The sequence below is a fragment of the Mustelus asterias genome, chromosome 11 (genome assembly GCF_964213995.1).
Source record: "Mustelus asterias chromosome 11, sMusAst1.hap1.1, whole genome shotgun sequence".
Lineage (NCBI taxonomy): Eukaryota > Metazoa > Chordata > Chondrichthyes > Carcharhiniformes > Triakidae > Mustelus > Mustelus asterias.
Genome location: NC_135811.1, coordinates 73,172,427 through 73,199,446, shown reverse-complemented (window position 1 = coordinate 73,199,446; position 27,020 = coordinate 73,172,427). Strand labels below are relative to the sequence as shown.

Genomic DNA, 27,020 nt, shown 5'->3' with positions numbered 1-27,020 from the left:
CTCTTGCAACCTGTATATTCCTCCAAGAGGAATGTTTGACATTGCTTCATATTGATACCACACACAGGCTTGGTCATCTGTGTGAAATAATTGCCAAATTACCAACTCTAATTGCCAATCACAGGCAATTACTGATCACAGACAATTAATGATATGTAATATTCATTGAGGCAAAGGTTACAAACCCCGCAGAGTTCACCCCTCAGTGTTGGGATGACATGACCAAATGAAAAGCTACGCCCCGTTGCACTGAGTGAAACCATTTCCATAATGTCACAACCAGAATTGTTAATTGTTTGTGTGTGTGTGGGCTGGAGACAGTTCCAGCTAACATTCTCAGAAGATCAGTCAACATTAAGATGTAAAGATCCACCAGGAAGAAAATTTCGCCAGAGCTATTTTTAGAATTTATTTTACTCAGCTGATAATGTTTTTCTCCGTCTCCGATTAGTTGTTCTGTTCTATTATCAGATTATTCATAGTTTTCTTAAGTTCCCAGTAATTCTGTGGAGACAGGCAGGAAGGAAACTATACCATATCTTCCAGCCGCGACCTTATTAACGATGGACCCAGGGGTGGGTTTAGCACCATATTCCATGACAGGACGGGCCTGATGGCACAAGCCATGCCATCGTATCTGGGTGCCATATCGTAAAGGCGCTCAACAAAACTGAGCTACCATTGAAGCAACAAAATGGATCTCCAGGAACACTCTGAGACTAGAAGATGGAGCTCCTCGATGAGTCTGAATCGGGAAGATCCACCTGTAGCTGTTCCCCCCACCCACTGCTGAAATGTTCCAGGGTCCAGAGTCGCTGGCGACCTCCATCCCGAACTCCGGAGGCAGCCCCAGGCATTGCTCACGTGAGACCTGACTTCTGGAGACCATGTTGTTCCAGGCGTGTTCCGGGCCGGCGTGTTTTCCCACTGGCATCATGGAGAATCGGGGAGAAGATTCCAGTCAGGCCTTCATCTGCTTCCCATCAGCGGGATGCAGATTAGTTTCATGCCAGGCTCCAGTGGGTCTCCCAATCCACCATGGCGGCATCAGTGGATAATTCCACGGGAAATTTATATAAACGATCTGGAAGAAGGTGCAACTGGGGTGATCAGTAAGTTTGCAGACGACACAAAATTGGCAGGACTTGCAGATAGTGAGGAGCATTGTCAGAGGCTACAGAAGGATATAGATAGGCTAGAAATTTGGGCAAAGAAATGGCAGATGGAGTTCAATCCTGTTGAATGCGAAGTGATGCATTTTGGTAGAAATAATTTAGGGAGGAGCTATACGATAAATGGCAGAACCATAAAGGGTGTAGATATGCAGAGGGACCTGGGTGTGCAAGTCCACAGATCCTTGAAGGTGACGTCACAGGTGGAGAAGGTGGTGAAGAAGGCATATGGCATGCTTGCCTTTATAGGACGGGGCATAGAGTATAAAAGTTGGGGTCTGATGTTGCAGATGTACAGAACGTTGGTTCGGCCGCATTTGGAATACTGCGTCCAGTTCTGGTCGCCACACTACCAGAAAGACGTGGAGGTTTTGGAGAGAGTACAGAGGAGGTTTACCAGGATGTTGCCTGGTATGGAGGGGCTTAGTTATGAGGAGAGATTGGGTAAACTGGGGTTGTTCTCCCTGGAAAGACGGAGGATGAGGGGAGACTTAATAGAGGTGTATAAAATTATGAAAGGCATAGATAGGGTGAACGGTGGGAAGCTTTTCCCCAGGTCGGTGGTGACGTTCACGAGGGGTCATAGGTTCAAGGTGAAGGAGGGGAGGTTTAACACAGATATCAGAAGGACATATTTTACACAGAGGGTGGTGGGGGCCTGGAATGCGCTGCCAGGCAAGGTGGTGGAGGCGGACACACTGGGAACATTTAAGACTGATCTAGACAGCCATATGAACGGAGTGGGAATGGAGGGATACAAAAGAATGGTCTAGTTTGGACCAGGGAGCGGCACGGGCTTGGAGGGCCGAAGGGCCTGTTCCTGTGCTGTATTGTTCTTTGTTCTTTGTGATTCACGCCAGCGTAAAACAGATTTTTAGACTCCTGCCAAATTCTTCCCTCCGCGCCTGCCATGGAACCTTCCGGCAGGGCCACGGGAGAATTCCATCCAAGAGTGCGAATCAGAGACTCGTGGTAATATTACAGCTGGAATTCTCCGGCCTTCATTCTGGAGTCTTCCAGTCCCGCTGACAGTGTGCCCTATCCGCGGGATTCCAGGCAGCTTGGGTTGGAATCAATGGGAAATCCCATTGACAGCATCGGGATCAGAAGATCCCACCGCCAGCCAACAGGCACACTGCCTCCTGCCGCTGAGAAACATGACAGGGAGGCCTGAGAATCCACCCAATAGCCCAGTTCCTGACTCACTCGTCGCTCTACTTTGGCATCCTGTTCTTTGAGGTGAGAGTGAGCAAAATGTTTCTTAAAAAAATAAATGATTGCAGATTGCTGGGCAGCACGGTGGCACAGTGGTTAGCACTGCTGCCTCACAGTGCCAGGGACCCGGGTTCGATTCTCAGCTTGGGTCACTGTCTGTGTGGAGTTTGCATGTTCTCCCCGTGTCTGCGTGGGTTTCCTCCGGATGCTCCAGTTTCCTCCCACAATTCGAAAGAGATGTTGGTTGGGTGTATTAGGTAGTGCTAACTTCTCCCTCAGTGTACCTGAACAGGCACCAAAGTGTGGCGACTATGGGATTTTCACAGTAACTTCATTGCAATGTTAATGTAAGCCTACTTGTGACACTGATAAATAAACTTTAAAAGATTTGCCGGGTGTACATTCACCTCTCTTGTGCTGGGAATCCAGACTTCAGTACAAGCACCCACAGACCCCCAGTGCCAACACAGCAAGAGGAGCTAAGATCATTCAGCCGCAAGAGCCTGTTCCACCATCCAGACAGATTGTGGTTGATCTATACCTCAACTCACCTTTGATACCTGGAACTTAAAAAAATGGTCCATTTTGAAGATTCAGTTTTTTAGGGGAGAGTTCCAAATTTCCATTACTTTTTGTGTGAGGATGTGAATCCTGATTTCCCCCCTGAATAACCCAGCTCAAATCTTAAGGTTTTGACCCATTGCACTGCCAATAGAGAAGAGAGATGGTGGCATCGTCACTGGACTAGTAACCCAGAGGCCCAGGCTAATAATCTGGGGACATAGGTTTAAATCCCAACACGGCAGCCAATGGAATTTAAATTCAATCAATTGATCTAGAATATAAAGCTCGTCCCGGTAATAGTAACCATGACAACTATCGTTGATCGTTGTAAAAACCCATCTGGTTCACTATGTCTTTTAGGGAAGGAAATCTGCCATCCTTACCTGGTCTGGCCTACATGTGACTCCCGACCTACAGTAATGTGGTTAACACTTAACTGCCTCTGAAATGGCCCAGCAAACCACTCAGTTCAAGGATAATTAGGGATGAGCAACAAATGCTCGCTTTGTCAGTGACGCCTATGTCCCCTGATAAAAGAGGAAATGGCTTCTCAACTTATTGAATCATTTTATGGTTTTAAACCCACTGATTCGACTGGTTGTTTGTTTCTGGAGTTCTCAGAAGACCACCCAGGACCACCCGGTCTGACCATGCCCATTTTCTCTTGCCTTATGAAATCACTCAACCGAATTAATGAACACTTGTGGAAACTGTGAATATTTCACTGAGGTTTTTCCGTATCTTAATGTAATCAATTTATGAGCATTACTTTTAAGTTAAATATGAGTAAATTATTAATTGATGCCAGAAATGTAAGTATAGAAATAGTCATATTATAAACATCAATACGACAAGAGAACAGGCCTATTTGAAACATTCTAATACATGTTATAAAGTTACCAGATTTTATCCGAGAAACTAATATTTATCTTTCATCGATATTAATTCAACAAAATCAACAGAAACATAAAGCTTATGCCTCATGCTGTGCTTGTGTGAGCTGGTCTGGTAGCTTGATATTATGCGAGTGGTGGGGATGAGGCTTCTGGCCTGTTTTCTATGTGACCTCAGCCATGGCCGTGTGTGCCGGTGACTTGTATTTTACACCAGACCACCTGACGGACACTGGCTGACCCAATAGTAACCAGCCCCTGAAACTTTCTAAACTTAAGGGATTCATACCCAGTCTGGTCCCCATCAAGAGCCTGCACTTCTAAGCAGTACAAAAGGGCTGAGTTAATGAACATGGAGTATTGTTCAGGAGACCCACCGCACACGGCAAGAAACTGCAAGTTCACTGGCCAAGAATGTCCATCTAATTGATGGGTATCTGTGATTGGGCAGCGCACTGGAGAGGCCATTTGGGAACAATCAGAAGTTCAGCTCGAGGAATCTGAACTAGAATATTGTGGAGAAATCACAGCAACTGTGCTGGAAGAGAATCCGCAATGAGAGAGAGAGAGAGAGAAAACAGATTAATCTTCAGGGTAGAGATTCCCATCAGAAGTGGGTGAGCAAAGATAGGACAAGAGCTTTAGAGAAGTGAGTAGAGGGGAAAGGGTCATGGGTCAGAGGTGGCAATTAACACTGAATTTTCTTTTAATTTTTTAGTCAGCCCTGGTGTTTTGACAGGGTGAAACCACCTCAGTGTTTACCTGATAGGGTTTTGATTTGCCCATTATTGAGTGTGCACTTCCTCCCTATGGCGACATACTCCCAAACCAGAGAAACTAATGATAGCCTGATGTCAGACCAGAGTTAGGAACACCCAAGCGAAGCAATGTTTAAACATTCTCTTCCCTAATCACACCACATTCCTAGATTGGGAAGGGTATAGACTGATCTCAGGGTTGTCTCTAGCTATCTCAACGCGTAACCTTGTGCATTAGAGCAGAATTCTCACAGTGTAGTGATGAAGGGGCAGCGCTCCGAAAGCTCGTGATTCCAAATAAACCTGTTGGGCTTTAACCTGGTGTTGTGAGACTTCTGACTGTGCCCACCCCAATCCAACACCGGCATCTCCACACCACAGAGTAGTGAGGCATGGCTGCTAATTATTGCTCAAACATTTTGTCTTTTATTCTTTCTTTTTTCTTAAATAGATTTATTTCAGAAAATAAGATGCTCCTGCCCAAGATGGAGAATTTTTGTTTTCTCTATTTCCCACTCTACCTGCACCTGCCAGCCTAAAAATTAAGGTTGGGCAGTCTAAAACCCTTAAGGCCCTTAAATGACCACTTGAGACCCTTAATAGATGAAAGGACAGGTTTCCCACCTGAGGCCCTACTGCCCAATGGTGAAACTGGGCCTTGGTTTTTGATTCTGGGGGAAATCCCACCCATTCAATTCAACCCCCCCCCCCCCCCCCCCCCCCCCCACCTACCTCGGAACATGCCTTGGGGAGAGCATAAAATTCTGCCCCATGTCTGTTTAATGTCTTTTCTCTGACATGTCCGTTATATTGGTGAAAGAATGTTGGTAGGGCGGCAGTGGGGGAGGGGGTACAGTGGGCGAGGTAATAGTAACATTCAGAGTGCAGGCAATAAGAGCATGAAACCACAAGGAATAGGAGCAGGCATAGGCCACTCAGCCCATCGAGCCTGCTCCTCCATTCAATGCGGGCATGGCTTATCTCGGGCTTCACCTCCATTTCCCCACCCATTCCCCATATCCCATAATTCCCTGAGACATCAAATATCCATCTCAACTTGAAATATATTCAGTGTTGGAGCACCCACAATTCTCTGGAGTAGAGATTTCCAAAAATTAACCACCCTTTGAGTGAAGAACATGCAAAAAAGGAGCAGGGGAAATTTCTCCTCATCTCAATCATAAATTATCAACCTCTTATCCTGAGGCTGTGCCTCCATGTTCTAACTTATTCAGCCAGGAGAAACAACCTCTCAGTGTCCACGCTGTCAAGCCCCTTTGGAAGATTGCCTCTCATTCTTCTAAACTCTAGAGTATAGACTGCATTTACTCAGTCTCTCAGCATAGAACAATACTCTCATCCCAGGAACCAGTCCAATGAACCATCACTGTGCTGCCTCCAATGCAATATATCCTTCCTTAAATATGGTGGCTCAAAATGCACACAGTACACTAGAGGAGGCCCCACCAAAGCCAGGTACAATTGTAGCAAGACTTTCTTATTCTTGTACTCGACTGCCCTTCCAACAAAGTCAACATGTCATTCATCTTATAATAGAATCATAAGGCAGGAGTTTCCTTCCGCATTCGCCCAAAAGCTGGAAAGTCCCGCCTGATGTCAACGGACTTTTGCCTCGTTCCTGTCCTGACCGCTGCAGTTCCTGTGGCATGCAGGATGGGAAAGTGTCGCCCATAGAATCCCTACAGTGCAGAAGGAGGCCATTCGGCCTATTGAGTCTGCACTAACTTTCTGATAGAGGGTCCCACCCAGGCTTTTTCCCATGATCCCACGTATTTACCCCACTAATCAACCTAACCTGCACATCTAAGGGGCAATTTAGCATGGCCAGCCCACCTAACCTGTACATCTTTGGATTATGGGAGGAAATTGGAGCACCCGGAGGAAACCCACACAGACATGGGGAGAATGTGCAAACTCCGCACAGACAGTTAACCAAGGCTGGAATCAAACCCGGGTCCTTGGAGCTTTGAGGCAACAGTACTGACCACTGTGTCACCCTAAATGATTGCTTGCTAACTTGGTGTTCCTATACAAAAACAGCGAACTGCTCAGAGCATTTGGAAGTCATTGTAAATAAATATAGGTTTCCTCCGGGTGCTCCGATTTCCTCCCATAATCCAAAGATGTACAGGTTAGGTGGGCTGGCCATGCTAAATTGCCCCTTAGATGTGCAGGTTCGGTTGATTAGTGGGGTAAATACGTGGGATCATGGGAAAAAGCCTGGGTGGGATCCTCTATCTGAGAGTTAGTGCAGACTCAATAGGCCGAATAGCCTCCTTCTGCACTGTAGGGATTCTATGGGCGACACTTTCCCATCCTGCATGCCACAGGAACCGCAGCGGCCAGGACAGGAACTATGCAAAAGTCCGATCCTTGATCCTTGCGCCAGTCTACCAGTCTCAGCATGCCAACTTGAAAGTGCCCCAAGCATTCCTGTGCTTTACTTCCTGTGCATGCTAATGTATCAGTTCCAACTCCATGAGCTGTTATCTTCTGTAGTAACTTTTTGTGTGACACCTAATGGGATGCCATTTGAAAATGCAACTCCAGTACATCTGCACCGTTTGCCACTCTGAGTCTAACCACCATTTGCATCTCCACAGGGAATGGTAAGTGCGAGTGCGGGGAATGTCGCTGCTTCTCGACTTGGACCAACAGTTACTGCAACTGCACCACCAAGACAGACAGCTGCATTACTGCTGCCGGATCCATCTGCAGCAGGAGGGGCAGCTGCGTGTGTGGGAAATGCATTTGCCAAGATGGGGCATACGGAGACCACTGTGAGAAATGCCCCACCTGCCCTGATGCCTGCTCCTCCAAGAGGTGAGTCCACAGCACACTCTCCCCGCTCACCACCTCCCCCCCCAATCCACCCGCACAGCGAGAGGCAGCCTTGGTCAGCCTGGTAGCTGTAGATTTAACACTAAACAATCCAATCGCAGACTGGACCAAGGGTGACACTTGGGTGTTCTTTTTAAGACCATAACAAATAGCAGGAGTCGGCCATTCAGCCCATCAAACCTGTTCTGCCATTCAATGAGATCAGAGCTTATCTTCTACTTTCAAGCCCATTTTCCTGTACTGTATCCCTTGATATTTTTCATATGTAGAAATATATTGATCTCAGTTTTGATGGTACTCAATGACTGAGTCTCCACCTCCTGCTGGGCAAAGAATTCCAAATTCACCATCCTCTGAGTGAAGAAATTCTTCCTCATCTCAGTCCTAAAGGACCTCCTTTATTCTGAAACTGTTTCCCCAGATCCCGGACCCTGTAGCCAATGGAAACATTCTAACTGCATATACCCTGTCGAGGTCTGTAAGAATGCCTTATGTTTGAATGAGATCACCTCTCATTCTTAACTCCAGAGAACAAAGGCCTCATCTATTTAATCTTTCGACATGGGACAATCCCAGAAATTGGTCCGGGATTTTGAAGGGGGCAATTGGGGGAAATGGCCTCACCTTGACGGGGGCGGGTAGATACCATGAGGAGGAAGGATGATGCTGTTGTCCATAGCCTTGCGTTAGTGTGGTTCAGTGATAACTTTCCCCTCAAAGTTAGAAGGTCAGAGATTTGAGTACAAAATCTTGGGTGCCGTTCCAGTGCTGTCCTGGCAGGGGGTCCTGTCCTGGCAGGGGGGTCCTGTCCTGGCAGGGGGGTCCTGTCCTGGCAGGGAAATGCTGTCCCGGCAGGGGGGTGTGCTGTCCCGGCAGGGGGGTGTGCTGTCCTGGCAGGGGGGTGTGCTGTCCTGGCAGGGGGGTGTGCTGTCCTGGCAGGGGGGTGTGCTGTCCTGGCAGGGGGGTGTGCTGTCCTGGTAGGGGGGTGTGCTGTCCTGGCAGGGGGGTGTGCTGCCCTGGCAGGGGGGTGTGCTGCCCTGGCAGGGGGGTGTGCTGCCCTGTCAGGGGGGGTGCTGTCCCGTCAGGGGGGGTGCAGCCCCGTCAGGGGGGGTGCAGCCCCGTCAGGGGGTGTGCAGCCCCATCAGAGGGGTGCAGCCCCGTCAGAGGGGTGCTGCCCCTTCAGAGGGGTGCTGCCCCTTCAGAGGGGTGCTGCCCCTTCAGGGGGGTGCTGCCCCATCAGGGGGGTGCTGCCCCGTCAGGGGGGTGCTGCCCCGTCAGGGGGATGCTGCCCCATCAGGGGGGTGCTGCCCCATCAGGGGGGTGCTGCCCCGTCAGGGGGGTGCTGCCCCGTCAGGCAGGTGCTGCCCCATCAGGGGAGCGCTGCCCCGTCAGGGGGATGCTGCCCCATCAGGGGGGTGCTGCCCTGTCAGGGGGGTGCTGCCCCGTCAGGGGGGTGCTGCCCCGTCGGGCGGGTGCTGCCCCATCGGGCGGGTGCTGCCCCGTCAGGGGGGTGCTGCCCCGTCAGGGGGGTGCTTCCCCTTCAGGCGGGTGCTGCCCCGTCAGAGGGGTGCTGCCCCGTCAGCCGGGTGCTGCCCCGTCAGGCAGGTGCTGCCCCGTCAGGGGAGCGCTGCCCCGTCAGGGGGATGCTGCCCCGTCAGGGGGGTGCTGCCCCGTCAGGCGGGTGCTGCCCTGTCAGGAGGGTGCTGCCCTGTCGGGGGGTGCTGCCCTGTCAGGAGGGTGCTGTCCTGTCAGGGGGGTGCTTTCCTGTCAGGGGGGTGCTGTCCTGTCGAAGGGATGTTGTCCTGTCAGGGGGGTGCTGACCTGTCGGAGGGATGTTGTCCTGTCGGGGGGGTGCTGCCCCGTCGGGCGGGTGCTGCCCTGTCAGGGGGGTGCTGCCCTGTCAGGAGGGTGCTGTCCTGTCAGGGGGGTGCTTTCCTGTCGGAGGGATGTTGTCCTGTCAGGGGGGTGCTGCCCCGTCAGGGGGGTGCTGTCCTGTCAGGGGGGTGCTGCCTTTCAGATGAAAGTTTAACGAACCCTGTCTGCCTTTTCAGATGGATGTAGAAGACCGTATGGCACTATTTGGAAGAGCAGAGTGGGCGGGGGCTCAATCAGTAGCTCTGGAAATGTATCTGGTCATTTTTCTTTTATATTCATCTATGGGGTGTGGGTGTTACTGGCTGGGCCAACATTTATTGCCTGTCCCTAATTCCCCTTCACCTGTTGGCCATTTAAGAGGCAACCACATAGCTGTGGGTCTGGAGTCACATGTAGGCCAGACCAAGTAAGGACGGCTGATTTCCTCCCCTAAAGGACATTAATAAACCAGATGTGTTTTTCCGACAATCAGCAATGGTTTCATGGTCATCAGTAGACTTTTAATTTCAGATTTTTAGGTGAATTCAAATTTCACAATTGGCCATGGTGGGATTCGAACCCGGGTCCTCAGACAGTTACACTGGGTCTCTGGATCCAGCAACAATATCACTTGGTAACTACCTCCCCATTGCATCAGTGTTTGTGGGGACCTTGCCAAATTGGTTGTCTTATTTCTTACCTTACAACAGCACTCAAACTTCAATTGGGGGAAATGGCCTCACCTTGACAGGGCGGGTAGATATCATGAGGAGGAAGGATGATTGCCTGTGATGACCTGAAAAGGCTAAAGACCTATAGGAGTGCAAGTTTTTCTCACACCAGACACATTGAATTAAAAAATACAGAGGAACCCTAATCAACTCGACAACAGATTTTCCAGGTGTACGCAGATGCAACAGCTTAGCAGAAGATCAGATCTTTTGTCATGTCCATAAGACCATAAGACCATAAGACATAGGAGCGGAAGTAAGGCCATTCGGCCCATCGAGTCCACTCCACCATTCAATCATGGTTGATTTCAACTCCATTTACCCGCTCTCTCCCCATAGCCCTTAATTCCTCGAGAAATCAAGAATTTATCAATTTCTGTCTTGAAGACGCTCAACGTCTCGGCCTCCACAGCCCTCTGTGGCAATGAATTCCACAGACCTACCACTCTCTGGCTGAAGAAATTTCTCCTCATCTCTGTTCTAAAGTGACTCCCTTTTATTCTAAGGCTGTGCCCCCGCGTCCTAGTCTCCCCTGCTAATGGAAACAACTTCCCTACGTCCATCCTATCTAAGCCGTTCATTATCTTGTAAGTTTCTATCAGATCTCCCCTCAACCTCCTAAACTCCAATGAATATAATCCCACGATCCTCAGACGTTCATCGTATGTCAGGCCTACCATTCCTGGGATCATCCGTGTGAATCTCCGCTGGACCCGCTCCAGTGCCAGTATGTCCTTCCTGAGGTGTGGGGCCCAAAATTGCTCACAGTACTCCAAATGGGGCCTAACCAGTGCTTTATAAAGCCTCAGAAGTACATCCCTGCTTTTGTATTCCAAGCCTCTTGAGATAAATGACAACATTACATTTGCTTTCTTAATTACGGACTCAACCTGCAAGTTTACCTTTAGAGAATCCTGGACTAGGACTCCCAAGTCCCTTTGCACTTTAGCATTATGAATTTTGTCACCGTTTAGAAAATAGTCCATGCCTCTATTCTTTTTTCCAAAGTGCACAACCTCGCACTTGCCCACGTTGAATTTCATCAGCCACTTCTTGGACCACTCTCCTAAACTGTCTAAATCTTTCTGCAGCCTCCCCACCTCCTCAATACTACCTGCCCCTCCACCTATCTTTGTATCATCGGCAAACTTGGCCAGAATGCCCCCAGTCCCGTCCCTTCAAGATGGGAGGATCTGTTGCTGCTAGGATCACAATCCAGGCCCGAGGCAGCAAGGGCCAGGAAAAAGTTTATTTCAGAATTCAAATTTAACCATTGACCTTGGTGAGATTTGACCCTAGAATCTCAGAGCTTTGCTCGAGCATCGCAATCTACCAGTTCAGTGATATATAACACCAGGCGCAGGGAACAATTTGTTGCAATGTTAATGAGCTGGGTTGCACAGAAGTGTAAAGTCTCTGCTTTTGTTCGATCTCTCTCCTCCCTTTTCCCCTCACAGCGACTGTGTCAAGTGTAAGGTGTTCAGCACTGGGGAGCTGATGAAGAATGGCACATGCGAAAAATTGTGCACCGATGAGATTCGAATGGTGGAGAAACTGGGTGAGTTTACAAAATGACATGTCAGGTTAGTCCTGCCAGTTTAATCCGACTGTTTAATCAGTGTCCATCGATGCCAGTCCATGCCGGAGAGCGGCAGGTGGCAGGGCAGGTGGTGTGGAGGATGAGCCAGGAAGGGTTAGCCGGGGAAAGGTGGAGCAGCGGCTGGGGAAAGCTGGAAGGGTAGTCCAGTCTGTCTGGCTGCCCTTTAAAATTGACATCGGGACCTTCGGGTCGCTATAATAGTGGGGTCGGCGGCATCCTGCCTTCCCCCATCATGAGAATCAGCGAGCTTCTCATGGATGCGTATTTAATTAGCTCAGCAACGTGAGATCGTGTGGTCAGCCACCCTGCAACACCTTCCACCGCCCCCCCCAGCGGAAATCATTCCCATTTCCACCCCCGCCACCAAATGCAAACTCCAGAACGCATGATTCCAGCCAATGAGTAGAAGACACCACATTCAAACGGATGCAACACATTACAGTCAGTGGGTGTTTTACATGATATTCCACAGCCACATTACTTCACATTCAATAGATACAAACATTAAATCCATGGATTCAGTGCATTATATTCAACAAGTATAGTGCAGTCTGTAAATAATTCTTCTTGTATCAATCCCTCTACGTTACTTCCATTGCATTTATTTTCCATTCAAAAAGTGAATTTGAACAAAGAACAAAGAAAATTACAGCACAGGAACAGGCCCTTTGGCCCTCCAAGCCTGCACCGACCATGCTGCCCGACTTAACTAAAACCCCCTACCCTTCCAGACACCATATCCCTCTATTCCCATCCTATTCATGTATTTGTCCAGATGCCCCTTAAAAGTCACTATCATATCTGCTTCCACTGCCTCCCCCGGCAGCGAGTTCCAGGCACCCACCACCCTCTGTGTAAAAAATGTGCCTCATACATCTCCTTTAAACCTTGCCCCTCACACCTTAAACTTATGTCTCCTAGTAATTGACTCTTCCACCCTGGGAAAAAGCTTCTGACTATCCACTCTGTCCATGCCCCTCATAATCTTGTAGATTCTGTCAGGTCGCCCTTCAACCTCCATCGTTCCAGTGAGAACAAACCAAGTTTCTCCAACCTCTCCTCATAGCTAATGCCCTCCATGCCAGGCAACATCCTGGTAAATCTTTTCTGTACCCTCTCCAAAGCCTCCTCATCCTTCTGGTAGTATGGCGACCAGAATTAAACACTATATTCCAAGTGCGGCCTAACTAAGGTTCTATAAAGCGGCAACACGACTTGATGCAAATGTTAAGTATTAATTTGGTAATCATTGCTTAAAGTCTAAGTTTCTAGCAGAGAGTGATAACGCTGCAGCTCACAGGACACATTTCAGACGTTGGTATTTAGGGATCGATTTTAGGGAGTGGAATGTCCTGTTGCAGTGAACAATGAGGAATTGGTGGCCTGTTTTGGTGCCTTTCCATTGAATTTGGAGTCACATTCTCTGATTGATGTGCCTGCCTCTCTCTCTCTCTTTCACTGTAGACACAGAAATTACTGATGGCGTCATCTGTACCTATAAAGATGAGAATGGCTGCACAGTGCGATTCCGTTATCATGAAGAGTCAAATGGAAAATCCGTCCTGACGGTTGTTAAAGATCCAGGTTTGACAGTTATTCTGCCTGTTGAATTGATCCCTTTGTTCTATGGGTTGGTTTAAATTTTTTTATTTATTCGTTGGACATGGGCGTCACTGGCTGTCCAGTATTTATTGCCCATCCCTAGTTGCCCTAAAAATGCATGGCTTGCTAGGCCATTTCAGAAGGCAGTTGAGATCAACCACATTGCTGTGGCTCTGGAGTCACATGTAGACTAGACCAGGTAAGGACGCAGATTTCCTTTCCTAAAGGACATTAGTGAACCAGATGGGTTTTTCTGACAATCGACTGATTTCCTGATCATCAGTAGATTCTTCATTCCAGATATTTTAATTGAATTCAAATTCCACCAGTTACACGTGGCAGGATTCGAACTCGGGTCCCCAGAACATTAGCTGAGTTTTTGGATTAATAATCTAGCGATAATACCACTAAGCCATCGCCTCCCCCAATTGTATTTCATCAGTTCTGCTGGCAATAAAAACAAACGGGGAGTATTATAGAAACATAATCTCACAGCAGAGAAGGTTAAGTAAGGGGAGTAATATTGGCCCCAGACAAGTGCCAGGCAATGTCCAAACTCCAACAAGAGAGAATCTAACTGTCATGTTGTTTCAAAGGGATAAGGCCTCCTGTGCTGTACTGACCAATGATTCTATAATTGAATGCTGAGTGAATGAGATTCCATCTATTACATTTTCAGCGCCAGGGATGTTGTTCAGTAGTAATTAAGATATATCACAAGTGTTAAAATGTGATTGTTTCGCAGTGCAGCAGCCTGTTCAGAGTGTAGGTATGGATGCATTGGATCTAATGATGAGTCTATCAGCAGGACACAGATGGAGCAAAGTAGCGAAGGAGGGGGCTGGATAAATCAGACAGCAAATTTCTGATTTACACATGGAATTCATCATTTGCAAACTCTGGAAGTTGCTGTCCAATTTACTCAGACGTAACAACATGGGCGCAAGGTGGCACAGTGGTCGCACTGCTGCCTCACAGCCCCAGGGACCCGGGTTCAATTCTGGCCTCGGGTCACTGTCTGTGTGGAGTTTGCACTTTCTCCATGTGTTTGCGTGGGTTTCATCCGGGTGCTCCGGTTTCCTCCCACAGTGCAAAGATGTGCGGGTTAGGTTGATTGGCCATGCTAAATTGCCCCTTAGTGTCCGAAGATGGGTAAATTAGGGGGATCAGCAGGATAAATACATGGGGTTATGGGGATAGGGGCTGGGTGGGGTTGTAGTCAGTGCAGGCTCAATGGGCCGAATGGCCTTCTTCTGCACTGTAGGGATTCTATGATTCCACGAACACAAAATCCAGGCCAGTGAATGTCTCTTAGGTCATCTCAGGCCTATTAATTTATTTGTTTTGTGAACAGGAAATTATTTCCTGTGACTCACAAGAGAGGAGGGGAGACAGCAAAATTAGTGATAGGACTATGAGGATAAATTCAGAGGGTCAGCCCACTTACTGATTGGGAACTTGGAGCGAAGCGACACACATTATCAGCCAGGTTTTACATGGGAAACTGCAAGGCCCTGCCCATGGGCCTGGTGTTGGAAGCAATGATGCACAGGGCATTGTTATATAATAAATTCTGGAATTATAAAGCTAGCCTCAGAAATGGTGACACTTCCAGCAAATTTGTTCATCGACCGCCTCCTCAATCTTTGAGGCTCTTCAATGAACAATGTGACAGCTTCCCCTCCATTCATTAACTCAGGATTTGGTCTTAGTATCAACTCGAAAATCCTTCCTGCTTTGAACTACATCAAGATCCTATATTAATCCAGTTACATTCTGTCCTCCTTTTCCTTCTCTATTTTTCCTAAAGACTTGGCAACCAGGAATATTAAGGATCCCATTCCTGCTCTGGTTTGAACGATGGCCAGGATTCTCCGACCTCATCCGAGGCTGGGATTCTCCAGTCCCGCTGCAGTGAACTGTGATTTGGCTGAGTGCCAAACAAATTGGAGAGGTCCAGCCCTTGTCTCACATGGTGCAACCAACCCTGTAGCAATGTGTACCTTCTGCTCACCAACCATATCGGTTACTCTCTGGACATGGGCGTGCATGCAATTTAATACATCTTTTTTTTTCTCGTTGTTCCTGCAGAGTGCCAGCCTCCGCCAGACATCCTGCTCATTGTCCTGTGTTTGATGGGGGCCATCTTACTCCTTGGCCTGGTGGCCCTGCTTATTTGGAAACTACTGGTCACACTCCACGACAAGCGAGAGTTTGCAAAGTTTGAGGCAGAACGAGCCAGGGCAAAGTGGGACACGGTAAGGAAGAGTTCGCATTTACCGAGAGCTTAGGCATAGAAACTAGAAGCAGGAGTAGGCCATGCGGCCCTTTGAGCCTGCGCCAAAGAAGAACAAAGAACAGTACAGCACAGGAACAGGCTCTTCGGCCCACCAAGCCTGCGCCGATCATGTTGTCCTATCTACACCAACCGCCTGTATCCCTCTATTTCCCATCTGTTCATGTGTCTATCCAGATAAATGCCTCTGCCTCAACCCACCTCACTTGCCAGTGCATTCTAGGCCCCACCACCCTTTGTGTAAAAACATATCTCTATTGAACCTTTCTCCCCTTACCTTGAACTTGTGCCCCTCTGTAATTGTCATTTCTGCCCTGGGAAAAAGCTCCCAACTGTTCACCATATCTATAACCCTCAAAATTTAAATAAACTCCTATCAGGTCGCCCCTCAGCGCACATCTTTCCAGGGAGAACAATTCCATTTTATTCAGTCTCTCCTCATAGCTGATACCTTCCATACCAGGCAACATCCTGGTAAACCTTTTCTGTACTATCTCCAAAGCCTCCACGTCCTTCTGGTAATGTGGTGACCAGAATTGGACACAGTATTCCAAATTAGGCCGAACCAATGTTTTATATAACTGAAACATAATTTGCCAATCTTTATACTCAATGCCGTCCGATGAAAGCTAGCAGGCCATATGCTTTCTTCACCACCTATGCACCTGTGCTGCCACTTTTCAGGATCTGTGGACCTGTTTCATTATAGACGCGGCTGATCATTAAATTCAATATCCTGATCCCCCCTTCCCCCAGATTCTTTGGTCCCTTTAGCCCCAAGAGTTATATCTAAATTCTTCTTGAAATCAAATATTTTGGCCTCAACTACATTCTGTGGTAGTGAATTCCACACATTCACCACCCTCTGGGTGAAGAAATTTCTCCTCAGCTCAGTTCTAAAAGTTTTACCCCTTATAGAATCCATAGAATCTCCACAGTGCACCTCAAATATGACCCCTAGTTCTGAACTCCCCCACCATTCGGAACATTCTTTCTGAATCAATCAAAAAAAGAAAATGACAGAATCTACCCAAAAGGTACCCATGGTAGAAACTCCAGAGAGGTTCAAGACAAAGATCGATACATTTCTGGATGTTAATGATATCCAGGGATAGTTGGGGAAATATAACTGAGGTCGATCAGCCATGATCCAGTTAAGTAACGAAGCAGGCTTGAGGGGCTGATTGGCCTACTCCTGCTCCTATTTTCCTGTATGATTCATAGTACCTGTGATTGACTGGTGTGAGATGACTCCTGAGCGATACTGTGGGCTCTGCCTTGCTCTTGGAAGGCTGAATTCTGTGTCTGCACAGAAGGGAAAGGCACATTGCTTGCTCTGCATTAACATTGAAACAAAGTCAAATATACTGGATGATGGGAATCTGAAAAATGGAAAGTTCTGCAAACTATGGTCAAAGTTGACCTTATTTTGGTCGAGGGAATGTGTATTTGGTACATTTGAAACATGCTCACAGTTAGAAAGAGAGACAGATGGAGGGAATGAAAGAAGGAGTTATTAATTGCATTTATATATCTTTCACAATCTCAGGACATAAGTTCATAAAATATAGGAGCAGAATTAGGCCATCGAGTCCACCCCGCCATTCGATCATGGCTGATATGCTCCTCATCCCAATTTTCCTGCCTTCCCCCCATAATCCTTCAACCCATTACCAATTAAAAATCTGTCTAACTCCTCCTTAAATTTATTCACTGTCCCAGCATCCACCGCACTTTGGGGTAGTGAATTCCACAGATTCACAACCCTTTGGGAGAAGTTGTTGTTCCTCAACTCTGTTTTAAATTTGCTACTCCTTATCCTAAGACTATGACCTCTCGTCCTAGAATGCCCCACAAGAGGAAGCATCCGCTCCACGTCTACTTTATCCATACCTTTTATCATCTTGTACACCTCAATTTGACCTCCCCTCATTCTTCTAAATTCCAGAGAGTATAGGCCTAAACTGTTCAATCTCTCTTCATACAACAAACCCCTCATCTCTGGAATCAATTAAATACTTCTGAAGCATAGAAACTTCTTGAATGTATTAGAGCCAACATTTTCAAAGTTCATTGCAGATAAAAGCAAATTACTGCGGATTCTGAAACAAAAACAGAAAATGCTGGAAAATCTCAGCAGGTCAGAGAGCATCAATGGAGAGAGAATAGAGCCAATGTTTCGAGTGCTGTTCATCATCCAGACTCGAAATGTTGGTTCTATCCTATCTCCACAGATGTTTTTTTTCAAAGTTTACCTTGAGCCAGTTTCAGTTGCCACCACTGCCAGCTGATGTCAATCTCAGATGTTGTCCTGCAAACTTTCTTTTAAAGTTGATTTATTAGTGTCACAAGTAGGCTTACATTAACGCTGCAATGGAGTTATTGTCGCACTCCAGCATCTGTTCGGGCACACTGAGGGAAAATTTAGCATGGCCAATGCACCTAACCAGCATGTCTTTCAGACTGTGGGAGGAAACCGGAACACCCGGAGGAATCCCACGCAGACACGAGGAGAACGTGCGGACTCCGCACAGACTGTGATCCAAGCCGGGTATCGAATCCGGGTACCCTGGCACTGTGAGGCAACAGTGCTAACCACTGTGCCACCATGCCCCCCATATGAATATGTGTCTACATCCTTACATATCTTCCTTATGTGAAGGGGTGGGTCAAGACTGGGAGCCAGGGGAGTTGATGGATGGGTACCCGAGATGACACAGATTGTTGTGTTGAGTTGGGGATCTCCTGTTCATCCGGCAGTAAGGATACTTCAGTTGTAGGCAATAAAAGAACTAACTTCAGAAAGTAAAATCAAAGAAAAAGGTTTAATAAAGAAAATTCATTATTCCAAAACTTGAGGCCATGCCCTGGGCCATGCAAGCTCCCCACAATTCCTAACTGCTTTCTATTTATACTAAGTCAGCTGGTCAGCTGACCACCACATCATTTTACCATTGGTTACATTGTTTACTGGACCCTCACAACATGTTACCATTGGATACATTATAACATCTATAAGACCGGTATGGGCACAGTGGTTAGCACTGCTGCCCCACAGTGCCAGGGACCTGGGTCCAATTCCCGGCTTGGGTCACTGGCTGTGTGGAGTTTGCACATTCTCCTCTTGCCTTCTCCTCTGTGTGGGTTTCCTCCGGGTGCTCCGGTTTCCTCCCACACTCCAAAGATGTGCGGGTTAAGTTGATTGGCCATGCTAAATTGCCCCTTAGTGTCAGGGGGACTAGCTAAGGTAAATGCATGGTTTTATGGGGATAGGGCCTGGGTGGGATTTTGGTCGATGCAGAATTGATGGGCCAAATGGCCTCCTCCTGCACTGTAGGATTCTATACCAGTGCACAGTATCCTGCAGTCGGGAAGGTGATGGCTGGAGTCGAGGTCCTTTAGGTTTGAGCATTATTCGATGTGTGGTTGGTGGTCAAGATGTAACTTCACCATGTTTATAATTCCATTTCGTTTCAGGCCAACAACCCGCTGTACAAACCACCAACAACAACCTTTACAAACTTCACCTACACTGGCAACACAGACTGAGGGGAGCATCGGCAGAGAGGGTGACACAAACCACAGCATCAGAGAGCTTTCATTGGGTGACACACGGGGCACAAAATCAGGGCGCTTGGGCTTTCATTTCTCGACGAGACGGCATTCCTTTTACTGTCCTGTGCTGAGCTGTACACAACCGCAACTTCCAGTCTGTTACATCCACCTTCCCTTCATCGCTCAACCCAGGAACTGCACTGAGCCACGGCAAGGTGGCACTGATATCTTTCACCAGAGTTTGAATCTGCATCGGCTCCATGGAACCTTACAAACATTCGAAATAGCAGCAGAAGCAGGCCATTCGGCCCTCCCAGCCTGCTCCACCATTTCATTAGAGGGGGGTAGGGGAGCTGAGGAAGATTCTTTTAACCCAATGGGTTGCTCTGATCTAGAATGAACTGCTTTGAAGCTTGGTGGAGGATGATTCAACAGTAACTTTCAAAGAGGAAACTCTGCAAGGCTCTGGGGCAAGGGTCGGGGAACAAGACTCATTCAGCAGGGTCATCATTCAAAGATGGGCAGAGTGGCCACCTTCTGTTCTGTATGATTCCAGTGGTGTTGTTAAAACTCTTACTGTATGGTTCCAGCAGTGGCTGCCTGGGTTTGAATGTTGCTGAGTGTTATTTGATGATCTGAGTTGGGGTGTTTACGATTGGGTCTTTGTGTTGCTGGGTGTAGGGGAAAGGGAAGGGAATGTTTATTCCCGTTGTTCCCACTGGAAGGGGGCATGAGCATTCAATTGGGTGAGGGCAGGGTGGAGTTCCGATGCCCTGTTCAGTATGTGGGGGCAGTGGAGGGAGGACACACAGAGGTGGCAGCAATGGGAAAGGGAGGGTGAAAACAGTGGAACCATTTTCTCATCCCAGAGACATCAGAGTCTCCAGGAACGTTTACCAGTCAGATTGAACAGATCTCACAGATACTGGGGAGGCAGTGCTGTAGTGGCATTGTCACTGGACCAGTAATCCAGGTAATGCTTTGGGGACCCGGGTTCAAATCCCACCGTGGCAGATGGTGAAATTTGAATTTAATAAAAATCTTGAATTACAAATGTAATGATGACCGTGAAACCATTGTTGTAAAACCATCTGGTTCCAATAATGTCCTTTAGGGAAGAAGATCTGCTGTCTGGTCTACACGTGACTCCAGACCCGCAGCAATATGGTGAATTGGAATGTGGTTGACTCTCAAATGTCCGCTGAAATGGAGGGCAGTTAGGGATGGGCAATAAATACTGGCCTAGCGAAGCCCCCCCCCCCCCCCCCCTTGGTAAAATGAATTTTTAAAAAAGATTTGGCCGTTCTGGGCACTGTACTTCACACCAGACCAACAGAATCGCTTATCCCATTTTCTAAAGGATTGTCCAAATCCACCTGGGCATGAACCTTCCTGAACCCTGGTAGTTTCTCAGAGTTACAAAGCCAATGGGCAGAGTAGACAGGGCAAATCATTTCCTCGCTCGCTCCAGAAACCAACTCAATCCAATCACCAAATCCAACCAGATCCAAGGTGCTGTTCGCCAAGAGGCCACGGAGTTTCGTGGCCCGGAGGCTGGCTGAAGCTGAGGTGGGCAGACTGTAAGACACTGGGTTAATGGGTTCAGTGGGCTCAGACTGGAAGCTCTGTCATTGGTGGAGGTGAACAAAAGCTTGGTCAGAGGGATAACTTTCGACGGGGGCTGTGAAGGAGAAGAGGCCGGAGGAGAGAATTCTAGAACATGGGGGTGCCCTGAAGCAGATCGCTGCTGTCCACAGTCAGGGGGAGGGGGGTACAGTGGGGTGGTGAGGTCTATGGTTACGTAACATGGGGAAGGCGATGGCCTAGTGGTATTATCGCTGGACTATTAATCCAGAACCTCAGCTAATATTTTGGGGATCTGGGTTCGAATCCCGCCACGGCAGATGGTGGAATTTGAATTCAATAAAAAATATCTCGAATTAAGAATCTACTGATGACCGTGAAACCATTGTCGATTGTCAGAAAAACCCATCTGGTTCACTAATGTCCTTTAGGGAAGGAAATCTGCTGTCCTTACCTAGCCTGGCCTACATGTGGCTTTGGAGTCTCAACTGCCCTCGGGCAACTAGGGATGGGTGATAAATGCTGGCGAGCCAGCGTTGCCCATGTCCCACGAATGAATAAAGAGAAAGGATTTGTGTCCGCGTCAACTCTAAGTAACTCACTCATCATTTGCCGTTTGTAAGATTCATGAAGCCTGTGCGTGCAATGGGGTAAATTCCTCGGCAGAAGCCATGGCTGGGATTTCCCGGCCCACTGAAGATGGCTGGGAGAGCGGAAGGTCAGTAAAATGGCTGCGGAAAGATGTCTGGAAGGGAGTCTAATGTGATCCTAAAGCCAGGGGATATTTCCTTTTTCAGGAGCTCAGGTTAATCGAAGGCAGGTGGTCTGTGTTGGTGGCATTTTTACCAGGCCGCCCGCAGTTTACCAGTACCAGCTCCCTTCACACAGGAGCCTGCCAGCTGCATCAAGGTTACCTCCTACTGGCTTCCTAGAGAGGGCAGGGGTGACTGGGTGTCCATAGAGAGCCCCCCCTCCTTCCACTCCAACTCCCCCACCCCCGCGCCCCCCAACCCCTCCGATGGCAATCCTTCGTGGCGCTGACGCTCTCCCAGTCACCCAGCTCCGTCTGGCCCTGGCCTGTCTGCAAATCTCTTTTATCAGCTCTTGTGGGGGGAAGGTGGGGGTGGTACCAGCCTCTTTCTGCCTGCAGCCTGAGCACTGACCACCTCTATCAGCGACACAGCCAACCCTGATTGTATCAACAGCTCAGTGGCACAGTGGGATTGCCACTGGACTAGTAATCCAGAGACCTAGGGCAATGCTTTGGGGACCTGGGTTCAGATCCCACCGACAGATGGTGGAATTTGAAATCAATGAAACAAAATCTAATAATAACCATGAAAGCCTTGTCAATTGTCATAAAGCCCATCAGGTGAAAGGATGCCCTTTAGGGAAGGAAATCCTGGAAGTCCTGGTCTGGCCTATATGTGACTCCAGACCCACAGCAAAATGGTTGATTCTTAAATGCCCTCTGAAATGGCCGAGCAGATCACTCAGTTCAAGGTCAACTAGGAGTGGCACAGCCCATGAACGAATAAAAAATAGCCCTGATTGGCCACCACCAGTAAAATGGCCGCTGCAGTTCCACCCACACCGTCTCAGGATCCACACTGCGTCTCAACATCAGGAAGCACTGAGTGCCAGTAATTCCCAAGAAGACAGCAATTTGAGATGGGCAATAAATGCTGGCCTAGCCAGCGAACGCCATGACTGAATTTAAAAGGATCTCAGTGAGTGAGTGGAAGAGGCTCCCCTGGGAAGATTGCGGAAGGAGATTCACTCGATTTCTAATGCAGATTCTCTCAAATTCTTTCTGAAAATGTCATGCCGTCTGCGAATCGGTGGCACAGTGATTAGCACTGTTGCCTCACAGCACCAGGGACCTGGGTTCAATTCCCGGCTTGGGTCACTGTCTGTGTGGAGTCTGGAAGTTCTCCCCATGTCTGTGTGGGTTTCCTTCGGGTGCTCTGGTTTCCTCCTACAGTCTGAAGGATGTGCTGGCTAGGTGCATTGGCTGTGCTAAATTTTCCCTCAGTGTACCCAAACAGGCGCCGGAGTGTGGCGACTAGGGGATTTTCAGTTACTTCATTGCAGTGTTAATGTAAACCTACTTGTGACACTAATAAATAAACTTAAGCTTAAAACTGAATAACTGGAGACATGGTTTACTTGGGGGGTATCTGTTGACCAATCATTCTTAAGGCTCTCCATCACTGGTGATTTTTCTTGCCTCTAGTCCAGCTCTGTTGTAGACTTATTAACAGAGTTTAATTGCAGGGATTAGTCAAGAACTCCATGAACTTTATATCATGCAGCAACCAGGATGTTGGAAGGTGAAGTAGGTGAATCACAATTCCTATGTCACCATCTTTACCAAGAGCGTTATAATCCATTGTTTGTAAACTCTACTGTTCCTGTGATGTTAGGGGGCTTTACAAATCAGCATTTTACGGAGAGAATATTCTGGAAACATGTTTTTACTAGTAGTAGAGTCAGTGTCCATCTTGGAACAGAAGGTAGGTGCCTCAGTCGATGAGTATGTCGCAGTGGGGTTAGAGACAGAGGAAGGTTTCATATTTCTGCAGATAACCTCAGGTTGAATAAGTCTGAGAATACCTACCACCACAAGAGTCTGAAATTGGCTCATGTTAATCCTTGGTCTCTCCTGCCCCCTTGTGGGAGCAGAGTTCTACTCTGCAAGCACATTTCCTTGTACATTCTTCATAGAATCCCTCCAGTGCAGAAGGCCATTTGGCCCATCGAGTCTACACCGACCACAATTCCACCCAGGTCGTATCCCCATAACCCTACGCATTTAACCCCTGACACTAAGGGACAATTTAGCATGGCCAATTCACCTAACCCGCACATCTTTGGACTGTGGGAGGAAACCGGAGGAAACCCACACAGGGGAACATGCAAACTCCACAGACAGTGACCCAAGCTGGAAATTGAACCTTCGTCCCTGGCACTGTGAGGCAGCAGTGCTAACCACTGTTCCACCGTGCCACCTCTTTAGAGCAGTGGTGGGCATCCAGAGGCCACATGTGGCCCATCAGCATTCTGAGTGTGGCCCAGGAGTCATCTTGTTGATCTTTGCCCATGTGCGGGATTGCCACATTCCACTGATTTCCATCTGGGTAGTTTTTTTCCTGCCGGTGCGACAGAAGTGATTCGCATGTAAAATAAGGGCAAGTGAAGTGAGGTTCGTGCTGATTGCTCACAGCATTTACTGTGAGAGCTGTGTGCTCCCTCTGTTTCCAACCAAAGCATCATTTTTTTTTGTTTTTACCACTTGTTGACAGTTCTATAAATGTAAGAATGATTGAGCATTTTCTATAACTTGCTATGAACTATTCAGTGTGTATTAAATGTATTTAGTCTAATTAAAGGGCCATAGTGAACAAGGCTGATTTCAAGAACGCGGAGTACGGAGATGGAGGGCCACTCAGGTGGCCCACTCACCAGCCCAGGTTGTCAGTCACTGCTTCCTGCTGTGGGAGCAATTGCCCAATCTGACAGCGTGGAAACGACCTCATTGAACTGCAGTTGTGTGCTGGAGGTCTAAGAGTGTCACAGTACGTTGCGGTTAGGAAACAGACAGGCAACTGGCGATTCAGGCACTCAGCTCTGTTACAGATAGTGTTTATTGCAGAGTTTGTGCACTCTCTCTGGCTTGAGTCTTTCCCAGCAAGTTGAGACTGTGCTGAAAGCGGAAACCAAAATCATTGGACAATCCGTCACTTGCAGGGACAGGAGGCAGGATTGATATGGAGTGAAAAGCGCTCAAAGCCAGCTGAGTTTGCTCATCTCATCCAGGGCCTCAGTTGAGATGCTACTTGGCCTCAGTGCCCCGGTTTGAGGTGTCGGTAATGTGGGCAGGGCACCCAACCATTGGGGAGGGCAAGGGGGTACCTGGTTGTGGGGTGAAGGTGGGGGTTGGCCTGTACTGTGGTGCCCTCCCCAGTTGGATAGCCCATTGCCGCTCACTGTACAAGCTGGCTTGAGAAGGGGGACCTGGCGCCTGTGAAACTGAATTATTTGTCAGCAACTGCCCACAGAACAGAATTTGCATTTATATAGTGCCCTTCCTTACCTCAGAATGTCCCAAAGCACTCAAGCAGCCCAATGAAGTTCTTACAAAGTGTAGCCACCCTGTCAGGTCGGGAACAGCAAGGCCAATTTGCACACAGCAAGATTCCACAGAGAGCCAAGGTGACAATGACCCAGTTTGTGATGTGGATTGAGGGAGAAATATTGATCAGGACACGGGGGAGATCGCCCCTGCTTTTTGTCAAAACAGTGCCGTGGAATCTTTGTCATCCTCCTAAGAGGGGTAGATCATCTCGGGCAAACATCTCAGGGTGGGGGTGTGGCGGGGGGGGGGGGGGGGAGAGCATGGGGAGAAATTCGAAAGTCTCGGTGATCACAGGCAATGGAGCGATTCCCAATTCACAGCTACCCTTGTGAGCTTTGTGGCACCATTTGATCATCGCGGGTTACTGCAGGCAATTTTATCCCAAAACCTGAATCAATCTTGAAGTAATGGCACTTAGCAAAACTGTGGCAGATATTTTACTCAACAAGAATCCAGACTAAAATAAAACATCAGTGCTTTAGACTTTTAAACATTTTTCCTCCAAAATATACCTTATTCTGAAAGAAGCATGACAAAACATTTCATATCATCTAAACAGAAGAATGCAATGATATTCACATTCTCCGCAGAGATCAAGATACACTCTCAAGTTCTTCAATACAGTAATGAGAACATTACAAATAATAGAATATCATTGTTACAGAGAGAATAATGCTCCTCAGTTTATGTACATTGCTCATACTGCCCTGTGGTTTGCTCCAACGCTGTTACGCATACTATATCATAGAATTCTACAGTGCAGAAGGAGGCCATTCAGCCCATTGAGTCTGCACCGACCACAATCCCACCAAGGCCTTATCCCCATGCATTTACACTAGCTAGTCCCCCTGACACTCAGGGGCAATTTAGCACAGCTAATCCACCTAAACCTGCACATCTTTTGGACTGTGGAAGGAAACCGGAGCACCCGGAGGAAACCCATGCAGACACGGGGAGAATGTGCAAACTCCACACTGACAGTGACTCGAGGCCGGGAATCGAACTCGGGTCCCTGGCACTGTTAGGCAGCAGTGCTAACCACTGTGCCACCCATATACAGTAAAGGTTAACCTTACAGTCCGAGAGGTTTTACACTGCTTTCGATTTTTACACTTGTGTCAACATCAGTGAGCCCTCAGTCCAGAACATAATGTGCATTCTGGCAGCTTCTCTGACCTCAGAGTGAGATGGGATTGTTTTTACAGACTGTCACTGATTATTGGAGCAGTGTGTCTGGGGGAGCGGCCCGTTCTGTTTTGAAAGGTATTTCGATCTCAGATTTCTATAAAGTGTGAACAGGACAGTTCAAATAGAAGCTTCCGGGTCTTTCAACCTCATCATTTTATTCATAAAACTCTAATACATTGTGACAGCTGATGTAATAAAGATATTAATTTTATAATTTCTCTGCATGGGTGTGAATTTATCTTAAGTACACACCACTGTCCCTCCTGATGTTCCACGAGCAGTGTGCTTTGTGACAGGACTCGTGAACACCTGACACTAACCTTAGGACCTCCCGCTGTTTCTAGCTATTCACCGTTTAGAACATTTCCATGTCGACCCTTTTAAGATTCCAGATTAATGAGCTCACATTGGCTGACACTGAAATCTATTTGCCGCATTTGCTAAGTCGATCGATATCTCTTTGTAATTTCATGATTTCTTCTGGATTTTCTGGCCGCAGATTGATCTGGATTTCCATCGCTCCATAATAATATTTTTAAGTTTAAAGTTTGTCACAAGTAGGCCTACGTTAACACTGCAACGAAGTAACTGTGAAAATCCCCGAGTCGCCACACTCCGGCAGCTGTTCGGGTAACACTGAGGGGAAATTTTAGCATGGCCAATGCACCTAACCAGCACGTCTTTTGGACAGTGGGAGGAAACTGGAGGAAACCCACACAGACACGGGGAAAAGGTGCAAACTCCACACAGTCAGTGACCCAAGTCTGGAATTGAACCCCGGTCCCTGGTGCTGTGAGGCAGCAGTGCTAATCAGCGTGAAGTCCTAGAAATTTTGGCAGCAGTGGAATTTGAACCCAAACCTTCAGAGACTGGAACCTAAATCCAGTGCTTTAGATCACTTGGCCACACTACACAATTTCATGCTTCCTTCTAGATTCTTTGGCCTCAGATTGTTTTGGATTTCTTTTGTTCCTGGGTAATATTACACAGATGAAACTACTCTCTGAT

The 27,020-nt window shown here is 47.8% G+C and overlaps 1 protein-coding gene across 2 annotated transcripts in view; it reads left to right on the top strand.

Moving 5' to 3' along the window:
* The window catches only part of LOC144500592 (integrin beta-3-like), a 106,710-nt gene extending 83,884 nt beyond the window's left edge, over window positions 1-22,826 (top strand). For both annotated transcript variants that reach the window (XM_078223756.1, XM_078223757.1), the window contains exons 11-15: window positions 7,227-7,446; window positions 11,507-11,607; window positions 13,114-13,233; window positions 15,343-15,509; window positions 19,025-22,826. In XM_078223756.1, the coding sequence (XP_078079882.1) occupies window positions 7,227-7,446; window positions 11,507-11,607; window positions 13,114-13,233; window positions 15,343-15,509; window positions 19,025-19,096 (680 nt within the window). In that variant the 3' untranslated portion in view covers window positions 19,097-22,826. The remainder of the gene's footprint in view (window positions 1-7,226; window positions 7,447-11,506; window positions 11,608-13,113; window positions 13,234-15,342; window positions 15,510-19,024) is intronic.
* Window positions 22,827-27,020: the final 4,194 nt, after the last annotated feature.